The sequence below is a fragment of the Musca autumnalis genome, unplaced genomic scaffold (genome assembly GCF_047663935.1).
Source record: "Musca autumnalis isolate F117 unplaced genomic scaffold, ASM4766393v1 scaffold_2, whole genome shotgun sequence".
NCBI lineage: Eukaryota > Metazoa > Arthropoda > Insecta > Diptera > Muscidae > Musca > Musca autumnalis.
The window spans coordinates 11,139,031-11,166,439 of NW_027411755.1; the positions used below are offsets into that span (position 1 = coordinate 11,139,031).

Here is a 27,409-nt window from a genome sequence, read left to right on the forward strand (position 1 = left end):
TATTTCATATTGAAGCGTTTACGAATTCTGGTCGAGGACAAAAGGGTGCAAAAAGGTAGTCAATTCGGATTCAGATGGGGGCATTCAACGTCTCGCGCCTTATCTGTCTTTTCGACATATATTGTGAAGGGTTTCGAAAAGAAATATGGTACAATAGCTGTAAGCCTTGACGTTGCTAAAGCCTTTGACTCGGTCTGGTACTCGGGAATTCTATATAAATTAAAACATTATGGATTCGATCACCAAACTTGCAGACTGGTACAGGACAGACACTTTAAAGTAAAAGTGGGCGATCGGCTGTCAAGCCCCAGGTCAATTCAAGCAGGGGTACCACAGGGGTCACTTTTAGGCCCCCTGCTCTACAATATTTTCGTAAGTGACATGCCCGAGCCTCTTCAAGGGGGCTTGTTACTGTCGTATGCTGACGATGTCATACTGGCTATGTCAGGCCCCAGAGCAAATACTCTGTGTCGCCGCCTTAACGTTTACCTTGAGACATTACATAGGTATTTTACTATGTGGGACCTCAAGCTAAACGTGGGCAAATGCTCGGCGAATGTTTTCAGGGGTAAGGCGAAAGTTGTGTACCGTAACTTTAGGTCCTTTCGGCCAAATTTAAAATTCGGAGATGAAGTGATATCAGTATCCGACAAAATCAGATACCTTAGTGTCATATTTTGCGAAAAATTCAAATTCATAAGACACGTTGATTTTATCCTTAGCAGGACCAACAAAATTTACTTTGGGTATCAAGGGATTATACGTCACAAAGGTGGCTTATCAAATAGAATCAAACTTCTGATATACTAACAGATTATAAAACCCGTAGTCTCCTATGACTTCCCGGTTCTTCATATCGTCGAGCCAAATGGAAAGGCTTAGGAGATGGGAGAGGTCAATCCTGACGTATTGCTTGGGTATGTGGCCAACTATAACGGAAGATGGTACATATAAACGGCATTCATGCAGGGTCATTTACGACAAGGCGGGCATTGAACGGATCGGATGTCAAGAAGGAGGCGGAAAACCACATAAAAACCACCACAAAAAAAGCATAGGTTTTCATAGCAAATACTCGATCGAATCGAATGTCGTAATTAGGCCCCTTATAAAAGGTTCCAACATTTCATGCCAACATTGAAGAAAATGATATTTGATCTTTTTAAAAAGACCATTTGCTTATCTTTGATCTTCTAAAGGAAGAACCTTTAGTCTTCATAAGAAGATCTTTTGTTCTGTATAAGATTGTTTGGGCCTTTTGGTCTTAAGCTTGGTTTACATTTACGAAATCCACTGGTTTCATCTGTCAATTCCATTGCTTAAACGTCAAATGAAATCGAATGGATTTCGGATGAGTTTTCATTTGACGTATACGCAAAGGAACTGACAGTTGAAATCGAGTGGATTTCGTAAATGTAAACCAAGCATTATATAGGAATAGCCTTTGATCTTTATAAGAAGAACTTTTGGTCTTGGTATATATCGTTGCGATATTACACTGTATGCCTGTTCCAGAACTTGCAAGAATCTACACATTTTAATAAGATGACAATTTTCCCTTTATGTTAACGAAAAAAAAACAGTAAAAAGTTGTAGATTCTTGGAGTTCTGAAACAGACGATGTGTAATATTACTCTCTGCTATCTAAAGTTGTCGATCTACGATACAATTTTAAAATGCCCTCGAAAGCAATTGTGTGTTTTAATTTATTATTACAATTTTATTTTGTGTGTAATTAACAATAAAACAAAACACATGCAAACCTTCGACCGCAGCAAAAACCAGCCTTTCAGCAATTTGTTTTGTATTTTAAAACCTGAGTCTATACTGAGTCACACACTATCGGAACACTTTGTTTTATTACTTTCCAGTAATGAATTTTTATTGCATTGCTATTGTGATTTCAATGAAAATGCATACCTCCCTGATAGAATAGAAATATATGGCTGCGGAACATTCAGCAATTAATAAATGAGAATTGAAACAAAACACACGTGCTAATTGAACCTATTGGGATGTGATATATGAAAAAGCTATTTCAAGTTATTTTCAATACAGTCAACCTTGTGACAGGCCATTAAGAAAATTATATAGTTATATGAATATAATATTTTTTAAATAATATTAAAATACTATTTATTTATAACAATAAGGAGGCGGTAAAAGCATTGACTTTAATAAATTAATTATTAAGCATTTGTCTTTAAGGAACATGTTTTCTATAGACGAAAGCAGCAGATGAAGTTTAGCAATGTTCAATATTCCGATACCAGAAGGCTATGGTACAAAATACGATCTCTTTTTCTACTATTGTGCCATAACATTGAAAATATCACACAAGACTTCCTTAAGCCCTCGGCACATACGATCCGTTTAGTGACACGTTTGGTTACGCGTTAAAGTTAAACATAATTTAACTGTTTTGAGACAACGCGTGTCCCAACGTGTCACTAAACGGACCGTATGTGCCGAGGGCTTTAGCAACAGTTTGCTTATTTATTGGTCTTTACCACAGTTTATTTCGAAATGTTTATTTATTTAAATTGCTATAAAAATTGCAATTGCTGCCGTCAACAGAAAAATTATGGAAAATTTTGTTTCAATCAAATTCAAATTATGATCTCATCAGCATCATTTTCCATTCAGAAGAATATTTTAAAAATGATTTCGCTTATATTTCCAGATGATTTTTATTGATAACAAATTGCAATGAAAATTTTTGTTAAATGTCATTAGATTATACAGTCGAACTTCTCTATAATGTAGCACTTGTGGACCGACGAATTACTTCGTTATAGAGAGCTTAGTTTGTATGAGAATTTCCACTTGGGTCTTAAAAACTACTTCGTTATGGAGAAGTATTCGTTACAGAAAAGTTCGAATGTAGTTGGCTTGACAACATGAGTCTAAATTCTCCATTCGATATTGAGCGGAGTGAATTTGTGTGCGAGCTTAATGAAAATCTTAATCAAAACAGCTGATGGAAATATCACATAATATTTTGGACGATTTTTCAGATGCATATAAATATATATTCATCGGTTACGTGAAATGTTTAAATATCTTAATGATTTATTTTCATTTTAATTTTTCAAAATGTTTTTCAAAAACATGACCTAAATTGTCACACAATCGATGTTCGTGGGTGTGATAATGACAGATAAGACTTTTTTGGGGCAATTTCAACACGTGAAGTAATGTTGTAAACGTGTGTGAACAAACATACTAAATGAAAAGAAGATGAAAAGTGGAAAAATTTAAATATCTGTTCAAAATTTTCATTGGAATTTCATTTACAAAATATGTCACGTTTTACTTTCATGAATAATTAATATATTTTCATTTACAACTAGTTTTGGAGTAAGAAAACTTTGGAGAGAGTGGAGTAACAAAACTAGGGACAGCTTTGGTTGTAAAGAGAAATTAAAGAAATTAATGTAGGCCCTAAACAAAACTGCAGAAAAATTATGGAAATGACAAACGTTCCAGAAGAATCTACGTTGGTGTATACTTAAGTCTAATGCTAAGTTTACATTTACGAAATCCACTCGATTTCAACTGTCAATTTCATAGCTCAAACGTCAAATGAAATCTCATCTGGATTTCATTTGACGTTTAGCATATGGATTTGACAGTTGAAATCGAATGGATTTCGTAAATGTAAACCAAGCAAAAGCCTCCATTGTGCAAAAAATGTTTCTATTGTGAATTTATTTTTATGAATATATGAAATTATTCACCGAATGAAGTCGAAAAATTAAAAAAAAACGGCAAATTATAGAAAAGCAAATAAATTAGTGGATGGAAGATACCAAGGAACGGTCCTGACCGGTTTTTATCATGGCAAAGCCCAGGATTTATCTTAGTCCCTCTTTCATCTCAAGTGGACACTGACCTCCCCGTGGTGTCACCTGGGGAACTGCCTTTAACACCCGTTAAAGGTAGTGAGCTAACATGTGCCGCGCGTTCACACATAAGAACGTTGAAAACTTGGGTTTGGGCGTCGGGTTAGCAGCGTACGTAAAAATACTTTAAATAACATTTCCAATCGTTTCGTTTCGTATTTTCCATAGGAACAATACAAAACGAAACATAACCCCCGTTGGCCAAGCTCGCTGTTTAGTTTTGTTTTGATTACATTCGTGAGTGCAAACAAAACGAAAAGCGAAAAGTATTCAACTCCACAAGAGCAGATAGAAAACGGAATAGTACTAAACACATGTGAATAAATCAAAAACGTTTGGTGGTAAAATTCACTGTGGTATGCTGATTGGTGGTTGATAAAATTCTGTGGTATGCTGATGCTAACTTATAGGGTTGTTAAGCAATCACATGTGCGTGTGTATGAGTGTGTCATTGACAATATGCACGGGAAACGTTTCCCAAAAATTCTTTTTGTTTCGGTGGTGAATGAAACAACTCGGCAAAGCATAGCCGAAGTTACAATACAGCAATCGTACGGTTTCTATCTTTTTACATTGAAAAGTTTGTGTTTTTGTTTTGGTTGTGAGAATGAAACGATTCAGAGAAGCTGAAAAGTTTGTGGCTTTGTGTGATTGGTACGGGAATCGTTTTGTTTGTTTCCGTTCATTGCGGGTTAGTAACCCCCCCTAGAAAAAAAAGCCTACTATGAAAAAACGAAAGAAAAGAAAAACGAACCCCTCTAAAGTTGACGAACCCCGCAAACGTTTTAAGGACCATGATCTGAAAATTTGAAAAGTACAAGGCCGATATTACTGCCATACAGGAAATATGATGGATTGGGAAAGGTGTCACAACAACACCTAAAGGTGACGCACTGTATTATATCTGCCATGACGTAAAGCATGAGTACCAGATTGAATCATCTCGATATTCATAAGGGCACCTGGCTGTCTCCAGATCAAAGAACAAGTAATCAAATTGATCATGTTGTGATAGATGGAAGACATTCATCGAGCGTGTTGGATGTACGATCGTTCCGAGGCGCAAACATTGATTCGGACCACTACCTTGTTGCAGCAAAGATACGTACACGTCTAAACAACGCAAATAAAGCACGAACAGACACAACGCGGAAGTTGGACATCGATAGGCTGCAAACACAACAGATAGCCACAGCATATTCCACTCAACTAGCCCAATTGCTTAATGAGAGCACTCCTTGTCCCAATGGCAAAATATTGCCCACTCCATGCAAACAGCCGCAAAATCCATAGTTGGATACCAGAGACCTCAACAAAGGAATTCATGGAATGACCAGGAGTGTCACGCTGCTACCGAAGAGAAAAATCCGGCACATAGAGCTACTTTACAATCAGTAGCAACGCGTAGCGCACGAGAGAGATATCGGGAGAAAAGGAGAGAAGAGAAACGTCTTTTCCTCAAGAAAAAGAGAGAAATGGAAAAGCGTCAGTGTGAAAAAATCGAGATGTACAGGTGCCATAATGAAGTCCGAAAATTCTACCAAAGAGTGAAACATCAAACAGATGCCTTTGGTACACGCACATCCTCCTGTAGAGACCAGCAAGGTAATCTGGTAACAGATACAGAAAGCGTGCTCAGGATATGGAAGGAACATTTATCCAATCTGCTGGTATCCAATAGTAGCGAAGACGATGATACCACAGATCCAATCCCAGAAGATGGTATAGAATGTATACCACACGGTCAAGATGAGGTAAAAACAGCAATCAACCGGCTGAAGAATAATAAAGCAGCAGGAGCCGATGACTTACGAGCCGAGCTTTCTAAAACCGGAGGCGACGCGCTGATAAGGTGTATGCATCAGCTAGTTAGCACCATCTGGCAGGAAGAACGCGTACCCGACGATTGGAACTTGAGCGTCCTGTGTCCCGTCCACAAGAAGGGAGATAAGACTGTATGCTCTAACTATAGGGGCATAAGTCTACTCCCTATTGCCTACAAGATCGTGTCAGGGATATTGTGCGAACGACTAAAGCCTATGGTCAACGAGATAATTGGACCATACCAATGCGGCTTTAGACCTGGCAAGTCCACCATTGACCAGATATTTACCCTGCGGCAAATCCTGGAGAAGACCCAAGAGATGCAGATCGACACATATCACCTTTTTGTCGATTATAAAGCAGCATTCGACAGTCCCCTCCGATTAAAGGTATTCCATGCAATGTCTGATTTGGTATCCCCGCAAAGCTCATCCGGCTTTGTAAGATGACTTTAACTGATACTAGGTCCTCAGTTAAAATTGGAAAGAATCTCTCCGAACAGTTCAGTACCAAAAGAGGTTTCAGACAAGGAGACAGCCTTTCGTGTGACCTATTCAACATTTTGCTGGAAAAGGTAATACGAGATGCAAATGTCAAAAGAAATGGCATAATTTACACCAATTGCCACATGTTACTTGCTTATGCTGATGACATAGACATTTTGGGACGATCAGTAAAGGAAGCAACTGACACCTTTAGGAAGGTCGAAGCAGAATCTGCGAAGGTGGGTCTGGCGGTAAGCGGCGAAAAGACCAAATTGATGGTGTCGACGAGCAAAGCGTCCATAGAGCTCGGACCAACTCTGGAAGTTGGTACCTATAATTTTAAGGTAGTTAAAGACTTCGTCTACCTCGGCACCTCCGTAAACACAACAAACGACATCAATTGTGAAATAAAAAGAAGAATTGTATTGGCCAACAGATGCTACTTTGGTTTAAGTAAGCAGTTTAAAAACAAAGCCACATCTCGTCAAACAAAAATAACGCTCTACAAAACGCAGTTACTACCCGTGCTAATGTATGGCTCCGAAGCCAGGGTACTTGCGCAAGCAGATAAGGCAGTGCTTGGCGTGTTTGAGAGAAAAATTCTTCGAAAGATCTACGGACCGATCTGCGTTGACGATGAATATCGACGTCGTATGAACCACGAGCTATATCAGCTATTCAAAGACATGAATATAGTTAAACGTATCGAGATGCAACGATTGCGTTGGCAAGGCCATATCATAAGAATGAGCCAGGATGAACCCGCTAAAAAGGCGTATGAATACATGTCAAATGGCGGTGCACGCAGAATCGGCAGGCCTAAGCTTCGATGGAGCATTCAAATGAATGAAGAAATTAAAAGGCACGGTATTCGTAATGTCAAAAAATATGACATTACAAATATTAAATGTTGCCCCAGCGCCTTAAAGGCTTATAGGGGCTAATTGATTAAAATATGTATCATCTTACAGACGTGAATGCATTATTACAATTAGTATTAAAAAATATTTAATTTTATTTTTTTTAATTAATATTTTTTTTACGTCAGAAGCAAATCAACATTGTTTTTACCATTCTTTTAAAGGACGAAATTGTCGTGAGAATCTTTATATGATTGGGTAAGTTATTGTATTCTAAGCAACCATTATACTCTATTCGTTGTTTGGATATTTCAAGCCTTCATCTTGTGACTCTCAAATTAGATCTATTTCTTGTGTTGATTGTAGATTGATTCAAATCAAAATGAATAGTTGTGGGACCAGTCTTGTGTATGACTTTATACAAAATTAATTCTCCTATCAGAAAATGCTATAATTTTTGCGATTGTGTATTAAACACATGCGAAATACACGTTAATAAACAATGTTACGCTACACTGCTTCAGAACGCGGAATATTGGTGACTACTTATTTGACCAATAATCGGTCGGTGACTTTGGCACAACGTGAATTTCGTCGCAGACGTTTAGCCTCGAAGAGACTGGCACGAGGTGCTGCCAGACATGGCAGACCCCGGAGTATCCGTTCTGCAGAGAATATTGCTGCTGTAGCCGAGAATGTCATGGAAGCGCCATCGACATAGGGCAGACAACGTGCCACGCAAATGGGTATCAGTTGACGGTCTTTACAGCGAATTTTGGTACAAGATTTGAAGATGTTTCCGTACAAAGTCCAGACGGTGCACAAGCTGTTAGATGTTGACCGCCAATCACGTCTAACATACGATCAAGCCATCCTTAATCACCACCAACAGGAAGATGATTTTTCATCAAAAATAATCATGAGTGATGAGGCGCTCCAGACTTCTTTTTGTGGGGCCTTTTGAAGTCGCGGGTTTATGTCAACAATCCTTAGACTCTTTCAGCTCTTAAAGACAATATCCGCCAAGAATGTGAGGACCTATCGCCGGAAGTTTTAGCCAAAGTGATGTAAAATGCCATTAAAAGGGCTCAAATGACAATAAACTATGGCGGCGGCCATTTATCTGATATCTATCATATTCTCGACTTGATGTAAAAAAAGTTAAAGTCCAAATAAAAATAATCCACAAGAAGAATCAAACTTTTTCATTTTTTTTGTAAATTACAGCCAAAAAACTTCGGAAGATTGCATTTGCGCCACCTTGTACATGTATGTAAGCATCTGTAGTTTGTATATTCCATGTATAGATCATACGTAGGGTATAACTTCGGCAAATTGTATACTATTTTAAGTGCCCTATTTTGGGATCTCTGCAGTGACCTTAAATATACACTCTTTTTATATGCACATATCATTGCCATATATGTGAAGTGACTTTGAATTAAAGCGTTATATAGCAAACTCTTTGTTTTTACATCAAAAATATTTTTGAATTTGTGCAAGATTCCTATCGCTGGTGCAACGTCCCTCTTCAGATCTTCCATATGCAGATTCCATGTTAAATTGTTTTGCAAATGTATCCCCAAAAAGAGTAACGACTGATACTCAAAAATGTTGGTATTTCCAATAGTGACATGAAAAGATGTACCATCCTGTGGACAACGTGGTCTGAATCGAATAAGTTTTGTTTTATTGGGATTTAAGAGAAGCTTATTTAGCCGGAAATATTCCATTATGATTTCTGCGTCATTATAAGGGTAAAAAAGAGAAATATCGTCAGCATACATTAGCAATTTTCCATACAATTTTAAGTTACTGAGGTATACCGTAAATTAAGGTATACCGTAAATAATAAGGGGCCCAGTACACTTCCCTGTGGAACCCCGTGTGCCACTAACCCAATATTTCCTCTTACACCATTTATCTCTACGAATTGCCTTCTGTTTCTCAGATAATCCTCCAACTGATTTAATTCTTTTCCTCTCACTCCATAGTACGGTAGTTTTGCAATTAGAATTTTATGGTCAACTAGGTCAAAAGCCTTTGATAAATCGTAAAATATAGCTCCATCACCACCAAAGTTTTTGTCAAAACCTTCACAAATTATATTGATCACATTTACAACAGCATCTTGGGTGCCACTCCCTTTTCTGAAACCAAACTGCATAGGATACATTTGTCCGGTTAACTCAAGAAATGTTGAAAGTTGTTTATGTAACAATTTTTCATATCATTTGTCTATAAGAGGGAGCAAAGCTATAGGTCTATAATCAGACGCTTTAATGGAATTTGTCAACTTCGGTATTGGAATAATTTTGGCAATTTTTAACACATCAAGATAAATTGATGTCTGTATCATTTTTTTAAATGTTGATGAGAGATGCTCACTAATTGAATCTTTTGAATCTAACAAAATTCCATCCATTACATCTTGACCAGGACTTTTTCCCGTGCCTAAATTGTCTACTACATTGATAATATCATCTTTGGTTACACTGTTTAATGAAAATGTTGTGCTACAACGCGTAAGGCTACTCAAATTATAAAAATTATCTCCAATTTCTTCCTTTATCCCACTTTTTAGGATTCGTGGAATATTCAAGAAGTAGTCATTGAACTCGGAAATAAAAATTTGTGAAATTGGGGAAAGGGAACAAATTCCGCACGGAATTTTTATTCATGATTGCCCTGATTTTTTATGTACCTATAAGATAATTCTTATTTCGTTCTTCTTTCTCAAACACTCATTCAGAAAGTTCCAACATTTTCGTGGGTTCTGACTTAATTGTTCAATTTTTCAGTTATCATACGAATCCATAAAATTTTTTCTAGTGATTTTTATGATTCTTCTAATATTTTTAAGAATATATTCCGTTTTCTGATGTCTTTCATGCTCCTCCTTTTCGCTTATAGTTTGTCCCCGTATTTTCGAAGTGACTGTAATTGAACATTTCCTATGGTATTAAATTTTTTTTAAGATTTTACATTAATTTCTTTTACAAATAGCTCGAATGTAAACATGATATAAGATCCTCCCAATGTTTGTCAGTAGATTTTCCTATCAGACTGTTTTTAATATACATATTTAATTTTCTCCAAAACCATCTCAGGTATGATGTTGTCCCTTAATTTTGCCTCTATGATGTTCAATATAGTCAAGGAAAAACAACATTTTTTCTAATAAATATACCTAATATAGTTTACTTGTGTTTCTACATTACCGTCTTTGTGATTATTATTATTTGTATGAAAGTATCCATTATTTGTTACACTTTTTATCACATTCACATTTGGCATTTGAATTTCTTAATATTAACATATAAGTTTTTTTTCACTTTTTTCCTCTTTTTTTTAGATGATTTAACCTCGCTTTTGGCTATTGACAGTTATGCTCATCACTCATATAACACAGATCTCGTGACATTTCATGGCATAACGGTTAATAAAAACTTGACATTTGACAACTCAATCACAAAGAGTTCACTTAAACTTGGCCTTTTTGTTTGGTTATGATATTTTTTTTATTTATTTTACTTTGTTGTATACTTTTTCATGAAGAAAACTTGTTTAATCTTTTTTTTAATTTGTGTTTATTTAATTTTGTTTTGATTTAATTTTTGCTAATTATTTTTTCTCAAAAACTTGTTTAGCTTTTTATTTATATTTTCTAAACAGAAACACACACATCACTTTATCATAGAGAAGGAGAGGCAGAACATTGGAAACGCGAGTAGTAAACAATCACCACCACAAAACTTGTTTGATCATTTAAAAAATACCTTCTATTTTTTTAATTTTGGCAATAAATTATTCTTTCTTGTGTTTTGTTTTTTTTTTTTATTTTAATTACTCACCCACACAAACACATTTTGCACAAATTGCCAAAGGAACGTCTTTTACTTTTTCGGCGATTCTTTTGATAGAAAACTGTTGTTGAGCCATTATCCGGATCAATGACGGTTTGCAGGACCCCATTAGCACCGGTTGTGGCGGCATCGCTACCACCAGCCGACGTCGACACTGGGGAGGTAGTTGTGGTTGCTGATTTCGTTTTGGGTTTTGTTTGATTTTCCATGCCGGACATTTGTATCGAATCACTGTAGTAGTTGTATGAACCCGTCATAACCGATTCTAAACGTTCGGAGGAGTTGTTAAAATTATTTAGGCTATACGAAGAGGACGATGAATTGTTGTTGTTGTATTTGGCGGACGAGGCCGCATTATTTAGATCCGCAAAATCCGTTGATTTGTCGTAGTAACGTTCACGGCTACGTTCATTTCGAAAACGAATTTGACCCCCACCGTCCCCGCCACCGATACGCGTTAATGATGCTGTCGAAGAGGAACCACCGCCGCGTAAATTATCTCGTCTCGAGGTGTGATTGTTGTTATTATTGTTGTAATTTGTTTGCTGGGTGGAATTAGAACGTGCGAGCTTCGAACCACCACCGACAACAGAAAAAATTTGACTGAGAAAATTTTTGCTGCCACTGTGACCATATGGTGGTTGTTGTGAGTAAAACAGAGAGTCATGTTGTTGTTGACGGCCCCCACGTTTTTGTTGTTGTTGAGATGAGTATTTGTCATCGTGGCGTATGAGTTCTGTTTCAGAATCCCCATCAGATTCTTCATCGAAATCTCTCAATGTTACACCATCATTGTCAATTGTCATAGTTGTTGGTTGTTGTTTAATAAGAAGAAGAAGATGCAGTTACTGTGGGCGGGAGAGGTGCAGGTGGTGGTGGAGAGCAATGTTGGGCGCCAAGTGTGTGTTTGGTAAAGAGCGCGCAAAAGTAACTCACAAAGCCAGAGAGAGAGAGGGGGGCTTATGTTTACTTTGCCAGCAGATGTGTAAACGTTAAGAAATACACAAAAACACAAATATCTGTCAAATGGGCAAAATAACAACACAAACAAACAAGTTGTTGTCTATTTTTTCTTTTTGGCTCTTACTCCACTGGCAAATACTGACAAATGGAGAGATGACTAATTTTTTTGAATACGTGGTTTTGTTGTTAGCTTTGTTTATTGGCGTTGTTTTATCTTTTTCAAAAATCTTAAGTTTTTAGCTACCGGAGGAAGACTTTGCAAAAAACCGCAGAGTTTATAAATTATTAATGAGCCTTTTTTGTTTACTTTGTTCCAAGTGTTTATATTTTCAGTGGAGACGACGATTAGGGCACTTTAAAATTTGCTGCTGTTATAAAAACTACACTTGCAATTGTACCTTAAATTTTCGTTTATGGACTTGATGGTATTCACTGATAAGTCTTATCTGGCCGGGTTGGTTTATTATTCAATTGCCCACATTAAATTTAGAGGGAGCTTCCGTAATTTCCACATAGCACACACACACACGGGCAGATGTCACATTTCATTCATAGTTATGTACATTTTTTCGCGTTAGCTAGATTTTTTTCACCTTTCAAGTATAACACCCAATTTCTTTTCAATAATAATTGTACTATTTTAGCCACTACTTTGATTTTGAACCACTATTTATAAGAATTATCCGTAATTTGTTTAAAATTTAACCATTTTCACAAAGATTTGTTGCTAATTTTTAACATTTGGTGGTTATTACTTTTCAGTTCCGTTCGCCTATTAACGCGTATACTTAATGTTTTGTTGGTGGTATGTGGGGGGCTTCTCAAATTGGCACAAACAGCTGTTTTTTTTTTTTTCTCTCAACAACACGAATAACTGTGAGTGGGGAGACCAATTTTTCTATGTGTTTGTAAGAAAATGTCATTTGTACAATGCTGCCAATATAGCTGTGGATTATGGGGGCAAAAAGAGATGCCACATCTAAATGTAAATAAACTTCTTTATCTATAATATCTTCTATATCTCAAATATAGATGGCGATCTAAGATAATTTATTATCTTCTTTTATGAAATCAAAAATTTTTATATTGGTTTGATTTTTTTGTTCTTTCCCAGCATCCACGGATGCAGTTAAATCACTGCAAGTGTACAGTACAAATGCCGCGGAATCGGATCTTTTTCTATGAATTCCTCAATGAATTTTACAAGAGAGCGCGCAGAAAAGAAGCCTTCCATTTTGCTTCCCAGCATGAATGAATTTTATCAATAAAGCCTTTACCTAATTAACTGCGTGTTGCGTGTGCGTTCAAAAATACAAAAACAAAATACATGTATTTCAAATTGACAACAAAAACAAATACATGTATTTTGTTTTTGTTTTTTTGAACGCACACGCAACACGCAGTTAATTAGGTAAAGGCTTAAAAGTTGACAACACTGTTACTATTGGTCGGAATTAACGACAGCTTTATTTTGGATGTTAACTTACCGAAAATTTTCGTTAATTACCGAAAATATAAACATTTTAATTTTACCGACTTTTGTCGATAAGTCAAAAAATGAGTTACAGATTCTAGTTCTAAGAACATTTGAAATTCAAACAATTTTTCTTTATAATATTTCTTTCATTAGACATTTATTTCCTTTATAACATTTTTTATTTCACATTTTTACTGAAACGGAATTGAGCATGTGGACTGGCAAATGACTTCACTGGAAACCCGTCCTTTCTATTGGGTCAGACCATCACCCCGTATCTGCGTCCATCAGCAGACCGCCCGATTTCATCGCCTCTGAACGCCACAATTTCATTAATCATGGGACATTTTATTGACCGAGTTTCAGAGAGTTCACTAATCACCGCTTCAGAGATCTGCCCAATCCTTCTGAGACATCATCACTGCTGCAGCCATTCGCCACATACCTGCTGTCCGAATACCTGAGGTGAAACGAAACGAAACAGCTGGATGTGCCGGGAGTAGAGTATCTTCCTAAATCTCTACCAAATCCAGACAAAGATACCAGCAAATGTGAATCGTGCAGACCGGTTACGCTTTTGTCGCCCGTAGCAAAGAACCCCCCCCCCCTCAGCGGTCAAAAATAGCTTTCCAGTTGCCTATTATAGCCCGTATGCACTTATGCACCTTCTGGCATTTGGCATTTGTAGTGGGCTTGTTAAATACGGGAATAAATAAACGTACAATTATACCCAGGTTACATATAACCTGGTTAGCCTGGTGGGTTTGGGTTTTAAATGTTGTCAAGCACTCTACGGTGTTTGAGGATACAGAGTACACTACCCTCCGGCCAAGTTTGAAACGTTGGATAATCAATTTTATGTGCAGACGAAAGTCGTACGTAGAATTCAGGAATTAGAATACCAAGGCCCGTAGCATGAAACAGGTAGCTCCCCATCAGTTGGGCTGATATCTTTAGAACTATTGACCCTCTACCTCTCATCTATTCCATGAGAGGAATATGCAAATATCCGCCACTAAATCGACGGCCACCACATGGACGGCAGAGGTGAGAAAAGATTCTTCTAAAAATTCGCATGTCATAGCTATGTGCGACAAGCTAAGGCATAGGAATAAAGGCCGCGGCACATACGGTCCGTTGTGCGTCGCGTCACGCGTTAGTAACAACAACCACATGAAAAAAGTGTAAGTGATGCCAAGTTTGTTCCTGAAGTTTTCATGTGGTTGTTGTAACACGACGCTCAACGGACCGTATGTGCCGCAGCCTTAAGTTCCTTAAGTCCCGGTCCACACTAAAGCAATTTCAATGAAATAATTTCATGAAATTAGGCGTTCTTAGATTGAGTTCCATACTAAAGTAATTGGAACAGATAGAGAAACCTTCTTGATCACATATGTATAACGCGATAGGTCGGTTTGTGGTAAGGCTATGCAAAGCCATGAAATATATTCCAACCTATCAGGATGCCACCGCCCTGTGAACTGCAACAGGATGCCTCCTCATGTCTTCAATGGAATATCTATAAGAAGAGATATACATTATTCCAGTACAGCAACACAATGGCATGTTTTCGTTACAGTACTTGCTCGAGTGTTACCGTGATAGTAATCCTAATCATTATATGGTGGATAGGACCCCGCTACACAGGTATGTCAGGAGGGATCTTCATGATTCAGAAAGAGAGGTCCAACTTTACAAGAGATAACCCCTAGATCAACAAGCCATATATTTCCATAATATTTTGGAAACATTTTTGACACCTTGCATTTCATGTTATTATTATGTGTGTCTGGTTATGTGCAAGTTCTTGCTAGAAGAAATTTCACCATCAAAAACATGTTTGTACAAATCAGACAGACCTATTGTTTAACTACGTGGATTATGGGGCTTCTGCACGGTATGTTTTATGTATGTCATATGAGTTGTCCTTATGGATCCAGTGGATTTCTAAACTACTACAATATTTGATTTCGATTTTTTCTCTTTTATTTTTTTCTAACCTATGCACATTAACAAGAGCAACCTGTTTATATGACAATATTTCACAAAACTTGGCACCACTTTCCTCTTTTGTTTTCATTTTTTTGTGTGACAGTTGATGAAATTTCATTCATAGTTTTTGTTTATTGAAGTTTGGCTGAGGAGGACAACAAGAACCAGTTGTAAAAAAGTCGTTAAATGGCCAAGACCAGTTTCCAAAAGTGGTGCTGAAACAAATAACAAAGTGACAAATACAGACAGCAGAAAAATAAAATCAAACCAGCATCAAGTGTTTAGCTCCGAATTAATTAAAAAAGAACATCAAAATGTTTAATTTCATTAAAGAAGTGATGTCGCCAACAACGCGTTCCAAGTCCGCGAAATCGGAACTTACGGAATCTATACAAATGACAAAAGAAGTTGATGAAAGTGTAAAGGAATCTTCTTGTTCTGTGATACAGCCATCAACAGTGACAGTTCCGACTCCTCTAAATCCCATTAAGGGCTATAAAATAACTGACAATGAGAGGAGTCGCAAGTTTGGCGTTGGAGCTCATTCCCTGGAAATGCTGAAAACAAAAGCCAAACTGAAATTCCCTGTAAGTATTCCCCAAGTGTATATATTTATGTGCCCAATACAAATTGCGTTGTTTATTTCCTTCTTTGTTTGTATTGCTTAAAGGAAGATGTTCTTTCTGTGTTTGGGGGTGACCTTGTGCGAAATGTATCCCAAATCATGGTCAACTAAACAAGAACAGTTGTGTTTATCGAAAACAAAAACAACAACATCACCATTAACCATAAATCCCTTTTTGTCAAAAAGTAATCCTTGTGAAGTGTGGTGGCCTTCTCTCCAACAGCCTCCCTCCCCTTCGCCATTCCATTGTTTTGCTCTATTTGTTGTCGTTTGTGTTGCAAGGATTTCAATGTCAGCTCCAATGTGAGCACCAGAAAACAAGGTCAAATGCGCACAATCTACTCTTGGAATGACACCTGTTGTTGTGTATACCCAAAGCCGCCTGCCATATGAATGAATGGTTGGCTGGCTGGTCTTTTCATATGGGTGGTGGTGGGTATAAGGTCGCCTCGTTAAGTATTTCAGGGTTTGTGATAATGGTGTTTTGTTTGCTTTGCTTTTGCCAACTCTCCTAAGAAGGACATTAAACTTTGTAAGATTGCATTTAACTGGCCTGGTTGGTATGGTTTGTTGGCTGTGTTTTTTGCCTCTCTGTATTCAATGCCTGATTTGCTTTTGTTTACCTATGCATCAGAAAAAGTGTGAATCTGTGATAACTTCTTTTTTGTTGTTGTTCTTTTGGTCTAGGGGAATGCAGGTCAGGGTTAATACGCATCAAATGGTGTTAGCCTAAAAGTCAAGTTCAATTGATTGAACAATAGGAAATAAAATTTTGATCAAGGTTAGGACAGGACACAGAAATTTAAAGACCATTTGACAAGTTTTTTGGGGGGTTTGGATAAGATGCAGCTTTCTTATACAAAACGAAAAGGTCATCTCATAGAAAAGCAAAAAAAAAGTTCAATACGTTTTCATAGCTAATTAATCTTCCCATAAAAGCCCGTTGCTTTTCTCATAGTAGACAAGTTGGTCTTCCCATAGAAGACAAATTGGAGAATAGGGAAGTAGTTGGTCCTCCAATAGAAGACCAAGAGGTCTTCCCATAGAAGACCAGTTAATTTTCCCATAGAAGACCAGTTAGTCTTCCCATAGGAGAGCAGTTAATTTTCCCATAGAAGACCAGTTAGTCTTCCCATAGAAAACCAGTTAGTCTTCCTAGAGAAGAAAATTTGGTCCTCACATCGAAGAATAGTTAGTCCTCCCATAGAAGACAAGTTAGTCTTCACATAGAAGATCAGTTGGTCCATAGAAGGCCAGTTGGTCTTCCCATTTAAAACCAGTTAGCCTTCCCAGAGAAGAAAATTTGGCCCTCATATCGAAGAACAATTAGTCCTCCCATAGAAGACAAGTTAGTCTTCATATAGAAGATCAGTTGGTCCATAGAAGGGCAGATGGTCTTCCCATTGAAAACCATTTAGCCTTCCCAGAGAAGACCATTTGGTCTTTCCGTAGAAGATCTGTCGGTCTTCTCCTAGAAAAACATTGGGTCTTCTCCTTGAATAACACTTGGTCTTCTTATAGAAAACTTAGATTATCTTTAGATTTGAGATATATATTTTACTTATCAGATTTTTGAACTATTTCCACAGATCAAAGACCTGCATGTATACTTAGCCGCTGATGGCTATGAAGTTACGGATGAAGACTATTTTTCCACCCTGGAATCTCAGACTCTGTTTATTGTGGCTGGACCGGATGCAATAATAACGACAGGTAAGTGTTTGAAAATATGAATCTCATTCCCTCATCTCATAAATCAATCTTTCCCTTTCAGATTCCGACTTTGAATTTGAACAGCTGCGGCAACGTTCCCCCCTGCTAAAAGTCGCCGACATCATTTACGATTTTATGGAAAAACAGCCGGAGAAATTCAGCAAACTCATTGCAGACTATGAGCGTAAAAAATTACCACAAAAATACGATCAAAATAAAACCATACTCAGCCTAAAATCTGAACACACTGAATGGTTTTTGGGCCAAGAAGAAAAGTGCCACACTAAAGAGGAAGCTCTACAAAGAAGGGCCCAAGATAGGGTACGTTGTTATTATTACAAAACCAAAGATGAACTGACCCGTAATCGTCTCTATCAACAAAATCAAAAAGCCCGACAAGTTATCGATTCAGTGCTGGAGAAATTCCGTTATCTTTTAATTGGTTGTGATTACTTTTCGATGATTTTTAATCGTAAATGTGAACATAAACATGACATCATCAAAAATAAACTGCAGGACGAAAAGGATGATGAAACAGATGCCCGTGCAGTGGTGCCAAATAAAAAGCTGAAGCAGGTCATCAAAGAATATACAGCGAGGCATGAAATTTTAGATCAATGGTCGGTTTCTCTATGCACGGATTTGGGTGATTTCTATTGCCAAGGATCATATTCGGACAACAGTAATAATTGTTCCCTGCAACACACCATTAACCCCTATGCTTCAAGAGAGAATCTAATCCTCTTTCAAGTGTGGAATTTGGATCATCAAATTGAATTGTCTCGCACCATCCTCCCAGCTCTTATAGAGAATGTACGTGAACTGATAAGCGTACCAAAACGTATGTGTAGCCTTCACAAGGCGCCAGTTGTTGATGTTTCCGTTTTGGAATATTTCCTAGAAATATTCTCTTTAAAAAATCTCAAATTGGTTCACATTGTGTGCCATGAAAAGTCGCAACGACAAAATAAATCAAATGGTCGCCTGCTATGTAAACAGTGTCATGAATATAAAATTGTCGAAGAACTAATGCAAGTCGAATACTCCAATAATCCGGAAGAGTGGTAATTGTTTTAATCGCAGTGTTTTTTAGAGTTAAGCAAAGTGTCAATAAGAAAGAGAACATAAATGTATACCATCCAATATGGAAATATGTACAAAACGCATAATACATACAATACATAGATATTAGTTTGTAGAATTGTAGAGCAATAATACATTTTGTTAATTTGTAGCCTTGATTGCAGAGCTTGTTAAATTGTTGAAACCCATGCTTCGTATTACTAATTTAAGTATAAATTTAAGCTTTGTAATGTTATAAGTTGAAGTATTTTGTATATTTCCCGTAAGATTATCTCGTTAACTGATCCATTTACACTATTTTGGAATGTACTTTTAGTTACCGCATAAGTTTTTATAAATATAGAATACCAACCGGTGTCCTGAGAGAATATCAATAGGTGCTTCTATAAGTCTTCTTATAGCAAAGCACTAGGTCATTCCATGGCAGACCATTAGCCCCACTTTGTCATAAAATAGATCCAATAGGTCTTTCTAAAGTTAAACGGTGAATCCTCTTACAAAATATAGCTGGAAGTTACTACTGAAGACCAATAGGATTGTTTTACAGAATACACAGGTTCTTCCTCTACAAAACTAACGAATACTCCTATAGAAAAAAGGTCTTTCCATGGAACAACCAAAGGTCTTCTTTCGTTTTTTTACTCGTCAAATTGTTGGTCAGCTTTTTCTTATCCGATTCTTTGTTATAGCTATGTCTTGTAACAATTTTAGCTGCTAAGTTTTTCAGTTGACAAAAATTCTCCCCAAGAAAAACAAATGAATCTCAAAAGTTAACTATTGCAAAGAATTTAATTATTACAATACGTATTTGAAACAAATGAAATAAATGCTCAAAATATCAATAAATACAAAGATCTCCACAATATACAAATATAGCCCTTTAAACCCAAATATATATTGATATGAAAATACATAAATAAGATCTCTATCTCTTAACATAAAAGAATAACCCCTATTTAAGATAAGAACCCCAAAAGTTTCACTGTTATGCAAACAAACTATCTCTGCCAAATGCAATTTTTCTCTCCAATTCTTGTCTAGTACTCTTTCTATATCTATTTCTAGTTCTCTAGTATAATTTATGAAAAAGTTTTTATATATTGTTGAGCTTTAATTTTAATACTTATACTTTTTACAAAACAAGTTATATAACTCTCTAAAAGTTAACATAATATGCCAATATATTAATAAATTGCATATAAAAATAATAAATTTATTAGAACTAAAATATAACAATTTATTTTTATATTTTTCTCTTTTTCGTTTCATGTCATCTATAATTCAATTCATCCATTCAACTGATTTGCACTGCATAAAAACTGAATCAATTTTTGTACTCAATAAATTTCATAATAAACCGAAATGCAGTGATTTAAAAATCGGTAAGTATAATAATTTATTTAATTTATTTGTAAATATACAACTAAAATCATAAATTTCTTATGGTATATAAGTCCCAATTTACATTAGGCGAGTTTACTTGCGGCAATTGTCAGTTTGTAGGTGAGAGAGGGTGCTGAGAGGCAAAGGGTTACCATATGCCTCACCTCTCTCCTACAAAATGACAATTGCCGCAAGTAAACTCGCCCAATGTAAATTGGGACTAATTATTCGCAGTCTACACCATTTTCACATGTAATTCGAAGAATTTCAGTTGTAATTTGATTATTTCATTTGAAATTCGAAACATTTCACTTGTAATTTGAGAATTCCAATTGAATTTCGAATTATTTCATTTGTAATTTGAGAATTCCATTTGATATTCGAATTATTTCATTTATAATTTGAATTGTTTTCATTTGTAATTCGAATTATTTCATTTGTAATTCGAATTTTTTCATTTGTAATTTGAATTTTTCTATTTGTAAATCGATTTTTTTCATTTGGAATTTCAAATGAAGAAAATTCAAATTACAAATGGAACAATTCGAATTACAAATGAAATAATTCGAATTACAAATGAAAAATTCAAATTACAAATGAAATAATTCCAAATTCAATTGGAATCTTCAAATTACAAGTGAAATGATTCGAATTACAACTGAAATTATTCGAATTACATGTGAAAAATGTGTAGAATAGTTTATTACTCGAAAGTTATTTTGTATTCTTATTTATATTTTCTATGTACATTAGGAATATATATTTTATGAGAGCAAAATATCATTCAGAATAAAAACTATTTCCCACGAATATCTCCAAAAATAAAACGTAGAGACTTCCCTCTTATCAATGGAAGATTCTTCGAGTCCGAACGAACTGCCTCACATTGTATGACACTACATATAGGGTCGTTTCTTCATAGCAATTTCGTGAGGGATTTTGGCCACCGCGAAGTTGACGCCCAAGACGAACTACACAATAATATACAAAATACCAATTTTCACTCTGCGATCTTGCATATTATGTACATAATTAGGCCATTTTATGTTATATGCACAAATTAAAAGCTTTTTGTACTAACGAGAATCCGTTGACTTTGACCTGGAAATAAATTTCTAAAAATTTAAGTAGAACCTGTTTTTTTTTTTTTTTTTTTTTTTTAATTTAAACGTTTCTTACATTCGTCAATACCTACCTCTCTATGTTAATAGTAGGCATATTTACAAAGTTGGGTCTATTTTGTAAACTCAGTTATTGTACCCTTCACCATATAAAGGGTATAATTAAATTTGTCATTCCGTTTGCAAAACATCGAAATATTCGTCGGAGACCCTAAAGTATGTCAATTTAACCATGCCCGTCTGTCTGTTGAAATCAAGATACAGCTATTTATTTTAAAGATAGAGAGTCAATATTTGGTACAGAAGTTTTTATTACTTGCAGGATGGTTGGTTTTGAAAATGGGATATATCGGCCCACGTTTTGAAATAGCCCCCATACAACGGTACCTCCCGATTTTCTGTATTTTTAAGGTTTTAGCTTCATTATCCTACCAAAATGGCTGAAATTTGGTATTTAGTTATCGTTGGGTGTATAAAACTTTCCAACTGAAATTTGTTGGTATAAGTTCACGCCTTCATATAGCCCCCATAGAACGGTACCTCCCGATATTCGGTATTTTGAAGGTTTTAGATTCATTATCCCACCAAAATGGTTGAAATTTGGTAATCCGTCTTCGTTGAGGATATAAAAAATCGTTCCACCTGAAATTTGTTGGTATAGGTCAACGCCTTCATATAGCCCCCATAGAACGGTACCTCCCGATATTCGGTATTTTGAAGGTTTTAGATTCATTATCCCACCAAAATGGTTGAAATTTGTTAATTAGTCTTCGTTGAGGATATAAAACGTTATACCTGAAATTTGTTGGTATAGGTCCACGCCTTCATATAGCCCCCATAGAACGGCACCTCCCGATATTCGGTATTTTGAAGGTTTTAGCTTCATTATCCCACCACAATGGTTGAATTTTGGTAATTAGGTGGAGCTAAGTACTTTCGTAGATGAAAGGAAGCGTATTATTCCATTCTCTTTCAATTTAATTTTGGTGGAGGGTATAAAAAGTTCGGTCCGTGGTGGATGGTATAAAAAGTTAACGTTTTCTTACTTGTTTTCCTTTGATTTTTCTTATTTGTTCTCCCAAAGTTTTAATAGTCCGACTTCCGTATTGTCAGTTGCTTTGTATTCGTGCATGAAACTAGGGGTTCTTAAATCGATTTCCCCACTACTGCAATTTCATAAAATTACTCTAGTATGGAACTCGATTTAAGAACCCCTAATTTCATGCACGAATACAAAGCAACTGACAATACGGAAGTCAGCCATACTATAAAGGTAAGGTATAAAAATACCTTCAGCATTTATGCTAACGAGGGTATTATACACTTTCATACGGGCAAAATGTGTCTCATCGAAATAATGGTTTTTGGGCCCCAAGTATGTTTGCATGAAATCCGTTTCAGACAATTTGGAATTGATTTAGCCATGTCCGTCCGTCTGTCTGGCTGGAGTGCACGATAACTCTCGAACGGATAAACCGATTCGGTTCAAAATTTGGCTTTCTAATATTTTGTTCAAACTTAGTTTAAGTTCGAAGATGGGTTATATCGGTCCACTCCTTCCGGTACCTCCCCCACAAAAGTTCAAAAATGTTCGGACAAATTGTTCGTACGGTAACTCTTGAAAGGAGTGGCCGAATTGGTCCATACTTTACACATCCTAATATATCTACCAGATATAGATCAGTTTCAAATATGGACTATATTTGTCTACTCCATCCGGTACCCCCCACACACAATTTCGGATAAGTTCACCTTAAGACCTGATATCGAATCACTTTGATTTTTGTTGAAGCAACTTACATTCGCTGCCTCAATTACGATGGTGTAAGTTGTTTCAGGGGCAAGTCCATACTTCTTGAGAAAACAGCCCGAAGGGTGTAAAAACCCCCTATGGCACCCCCATGGTCTATGTCGGTCCATTCCTTTAAGTACCTTTTCCTCAAATTTTTTTAACTTTAATCCTCGAACTGATCAACCGATATGGTCCAAAATTTTACCTTCGTTATATTTTGTCCAAACTTAGTTTCAGTTCGATGATGAGCAATATCGGTATTCCCCCAATATTAAAAAAAAGTCACTAAAATGGTATGTACGATATATCTTGAACGGGGCAACCAAGTTGATCCAAACTTTTGATCTCCCAATATTATGTCCAAATACAGTTTAAATTCTGAAATGGCCAATGGTCCTTAGGGTACCTCCCCCATAAAAGTTCAACCTTTATGTCTAAGTGCAGTTTAGGGTCTGTTCAAAGATCTTTGGGAAATGTATACCGATGCTGTTCGTTGTGGTCCCGTTTACAGTAACATTATGTTTTCCGAGGCCAAGTCCATGCTTCCTGTCATACTGATGCAAAAGTTATACTATGACCCAATAAAGTGGGCGCTATATCAATCGAAAAGATATGACCCCCAAAATAAGATCAACTTCCTTAATGGATAGTCCATCGGTTCATTCCTTCAAGTACCTCCTCCGAAACATTTTGAACTTTAATCCTAATCCACATTTTTGTTGGCAAGTTCAAATGTCCAAAAAGAGGCACAAAATTCTGTACGTAGATGAAAGTTTCGATTCATATAGGCTTAGGGCATACCTCTGTCGGCAAAGCCGACTGATAGATGCTTTTTTACTTGTATTCATACCGTTTTCCATATAATTTATAATAGTTTTTTTTCACACAAATTGCCATTTTTTTAATTTTAATATATAAGTTTTTAAAAGAGTTATAAAAGTTTTGTGAAAACCCAAGAAGAATTTTTTTCAATTTTGGAAAAAATAAATTTTTGAATATTTTTTTTTTAAAAACATTTTTTTTCGGAAAAAAAAATTATTTTATTTTTTATTTTTATGGTTTGTTTATTGGAGTTTGGCCTTATTTAAATGGTTAGAACATATGAAAAACTCAAAAACACTCATATTTTGATGCAAAATATTAAAAAAAGTGTTAAAAGTGTTACCTGTCAAACAAAAAAAAAAAAAAAATAAAAAAGAATTGTGAAAAATCTCTATCCGCTCAAAAGTTACAGAGTTTTGACCAGGAAAAAAAACGATTATGAAACACTGTGCGATGCTGACTTCTTCCATTCTGCTGATATGTTAGAATACAAGGGTTCACGGTCCTTTCGTGCTAATATCTTATGTTATGTTGAGAAGAGGGGTGATTCAAGATCACCACATGTCCTTAAAAAGAAAGGGCATACACTTAAGCCAGAAGAGGGCCTGTTATGCGCTCTAATTTTATGTGTCCTGGAAGTTGTTGTTGTTTGTTTAAAATTGTTTATTAGTTTAGAAGTTCCGTCCCATTGATGTAGTCCCTCAAGTTTTTAAACCCGATGTCCTTGATATGATCGAGTCCTGTAATTATGTCGTTTCCCATTAGTTGAGTTCTGAAGCTTGTGAAAGCCTGGCAGTGACAGAGATAGTGTTCCAACGTTTCGTCGTCCTCGCCACATGCCCTGCATTCACTATTCTCTGCACAGCCTATCCTGTGCAGATGCGCTTGTAGTCCTAGATGTCCTTTAAGGACACCAATCAGTCTACTGATATCCTTTTTACTCATCACTAGGAGGCCACTTGTTTTGTCCTGGTCTGGGTCTCCCCATAGGATTTTTGTAGTTTTTCCCTTTTCCTGGTTATTCCATTGGGATACATGAGCATTCTTTGCTCAAGCTTTTAGTTCTATACACTCCGCCTTTAAAGGCTTGGCATTGTCTAGACTTATTGTAGGTAGCTCCCTGACATGTTTTGCTAAGGGGTTTGCTACTTCGTTTCCCGTAATCCCTATGTGTCCTGGTACCCATAAAATGTTTACCGAGCCATAATGGGAATAGTCGTTAATTGAATTTTTACACTCTAAGACAGTTTTCGATGTTGTTGCCTTACTTGTTATAGCTCTAATTGCTGCTTTACTATCCGTCAGGATGTTAACTGTAAGTGGCCTTGTATTTGTTTTAAACCAGTTCAGACATTCTGTGATCAATCGGATTTCGGCCTCGTTCCGTGTCTCGTTTACGTGTCTACGATATACAGACCCAGTCCCTTTCTTCCCCCTAATATAGCCCCGTCCGTAAACCCGCAGCTTCCAGCGGGAATCTGTGCTAGGGTTCCATTGATCCACATATCTCTGTCCGGTATTATTACTTCACACAGAGCTACTTCACTTGATTCAAGTATCCGGTCCGATACTACATGATTTATAGATTCACCCGTTGTGACCCGTAATATGCTCTGGTGGTATGTTCGGTGTTCTCTTTCCATCCACTCGCTCATTGCTTTCAGTCTTATAGCTGCGATTGCTGCTTCATACCTTACCTGTATTTCTATCGGGTGGACAAATAGAATTGTCTCTAAAGCCCTAGTTGGTGTAGTCCTCATAGCCCCGCTAATGCATAGCCAGCACATTCTTTGGACTCTTTGCAATGTTTCCACATTGTATTTTTTGTCCATAGCTGTCCACCATACAACAGATGCGTAAGTAAGAATCGGTCTTATTACGTTTCTGTGTAGCCAGTGTATCATTCTAGGATTAAAACCCCATTTTGAGCCTATAGCCCTTCTACAAGTTGACCAACATCTGTGTGCTTTGGTAGCCCTTTCTTGAATATGGTCCTTCCATTTAAGTTTCCTATCTAGAATTACCCCCAGATATTTAACTGTTGGAGATATAGTTATTGTCTTATTCAAGAAAACTGCTTCCTCGACGGAGGCCAATTTCGTTTTCCTAGTGAAAAGACATAACTCTGTTTTTCCGGGTTAACAGTAAGACCTCTTGGTCTAGCCCAGTTGTAAGATATATGTAGAGCCTCTCGGCTCTCCCACAAAGTAGATTTGGATTCTTTCCTATTAGAAATGTACCAATGCAAATATTTACATACCTGGGGCCTAATTCTGGCATCCGTTATCGAGCGAGTTTTTGTTCGAAGACAAATTACGAACGATCGAAATTTTTGGATTCCCTTATACGATCGAAATTATTTAAAAAAGGTATCGATATATACTGTTATCGAACGTGAAACATATGGTAATCACAAAATATTACAAACAAAAAGGTTGTTGTGCGGCAAGTTTTTCTCGTAAAATGAAATGAAAACATGAAAATTGTATAAAATAATAGAAAATTGTGAAAAATTAAAAGTAATAGTGACCCGAAATAAATTCCACTATGTGAAAATATAAAAATCGCATTCTGGCATTGGAAAATATATTTTTAAGAAACAGTCCCTTTTTGTCTATTTTTTACTCATTTTATTGAAAAAAGTCTTTAGTATGTGATTTTGATTAGTTTTATAGCAAAATGTTTCATTAAAGTTCGTTCTGTGCCACAAAAATAATCATTTCGACAGCAGATGTGTGGCGGGCAAAAACTCGCAAGATTCCACTCGAAAGTTTATTCGACAACGGATGCCGTAATCCAAATACTGAAAATATCAATCGAAATAACTCGATCACGTATGCGAGAATTAGGCCCCTGAATATGTTGTAAGATGTATACATATAAGTACCTGTACCCATTGTACAATGATTTTCAGTTGTGAATAAACCACCGAAGTGTACAAAAGTGTTCCTGTGTTTTCCTCGTGTACACCCAACAGGTTATGGACCCAGGCAGAAATAAAAGTGTGTGTGCATAAAGTGACAAATAGAGACAATAGCAGCTGTGAATTCGCTCTACAATATTGATAAATTGGATGATACCAACTATGACTCATGGATTCTACAAGTGAGAAGTGTCCTGGTTCATCAAGACTTGTGGTCGGTGGTTAATGGTGAGATTGAGAAGCCTGTTCCGGATGAAAGGAATGCCAACGAGGTTGCAGCATGGAAGCGCAAAGACGAAAAGGCTACAGCAACCATCATATTAAGTGCAACGCCGGTGCAGATTGCTCACATCAAGAACTGCACAACAGCGAAGGATACGTGGGAAGCTCTGAGAAATGTGCACAGACCAAAGGGACCGGTACGAAAAGTGACGCTGTTCAAGCAACTACTGCAGATGCGCATGGCAGAAAATGAAGATGTGCAGGAGTACATTTGCACGTTTGTGGCCATAGTGGAAAAGTTGGCAGAGACTGGAATAGATCTACAGGAGGAGCTGTATGACATCATGCTGTTA

The 27,409-nt window shown here is 36.6% G+C and overlaps 2 protein-coding genes across 2 annotated transcripts in view; one reads left to right on the forward strand and one right to left on the reverse strand.

Annotated features, from left to right (window-relative positions):
- Window positions 1-12,726, reverse strand: part of LOC141393630 (probable phospholipid-transporting ATPase IIB) — a 91,918-nt gene extending 79,192 nt beyond the window's left edge. Inside the window, exon 1 of the mRNA XM_073966923.1 lies at window positions 10,929-12,726. Coding sequence (XP_073823024.1) covers window positions 10,929-11,746 — 818 coding nt within the window. The 5' untranslated portion in view covers window positions 11,747-12,726. The remainder of the gene's footprint in view (window positions 1-10,928) is intronic.
- A 2,717-nt stretch (window positions 12,727-15,443) lies between these two features.
- Window positions 15,444-20,021, forward strand: Drep4 (DNA fragmentation factor-related protein 4). Its single transcript, XM_073966925.1, has 3 exons — window positions 15,444-15,959; window positions 17,587-17,710; window positions 17,772-20,021. The coding sequence occupies exons 1-3, from the start codon at window positions 15,687-15,689 to the stop codon at window positions 18,776-18,778; spliced, it is 1,404 nt and encodes a 467-aa protein (XP_073823026.1). The 5' UTR covers window positions 15,444-15,686; the 3' UTR covers window positions 18,779-20,021.
- Window positions 20,022-27,409: the final 7,388 nt, after the last annotated feature.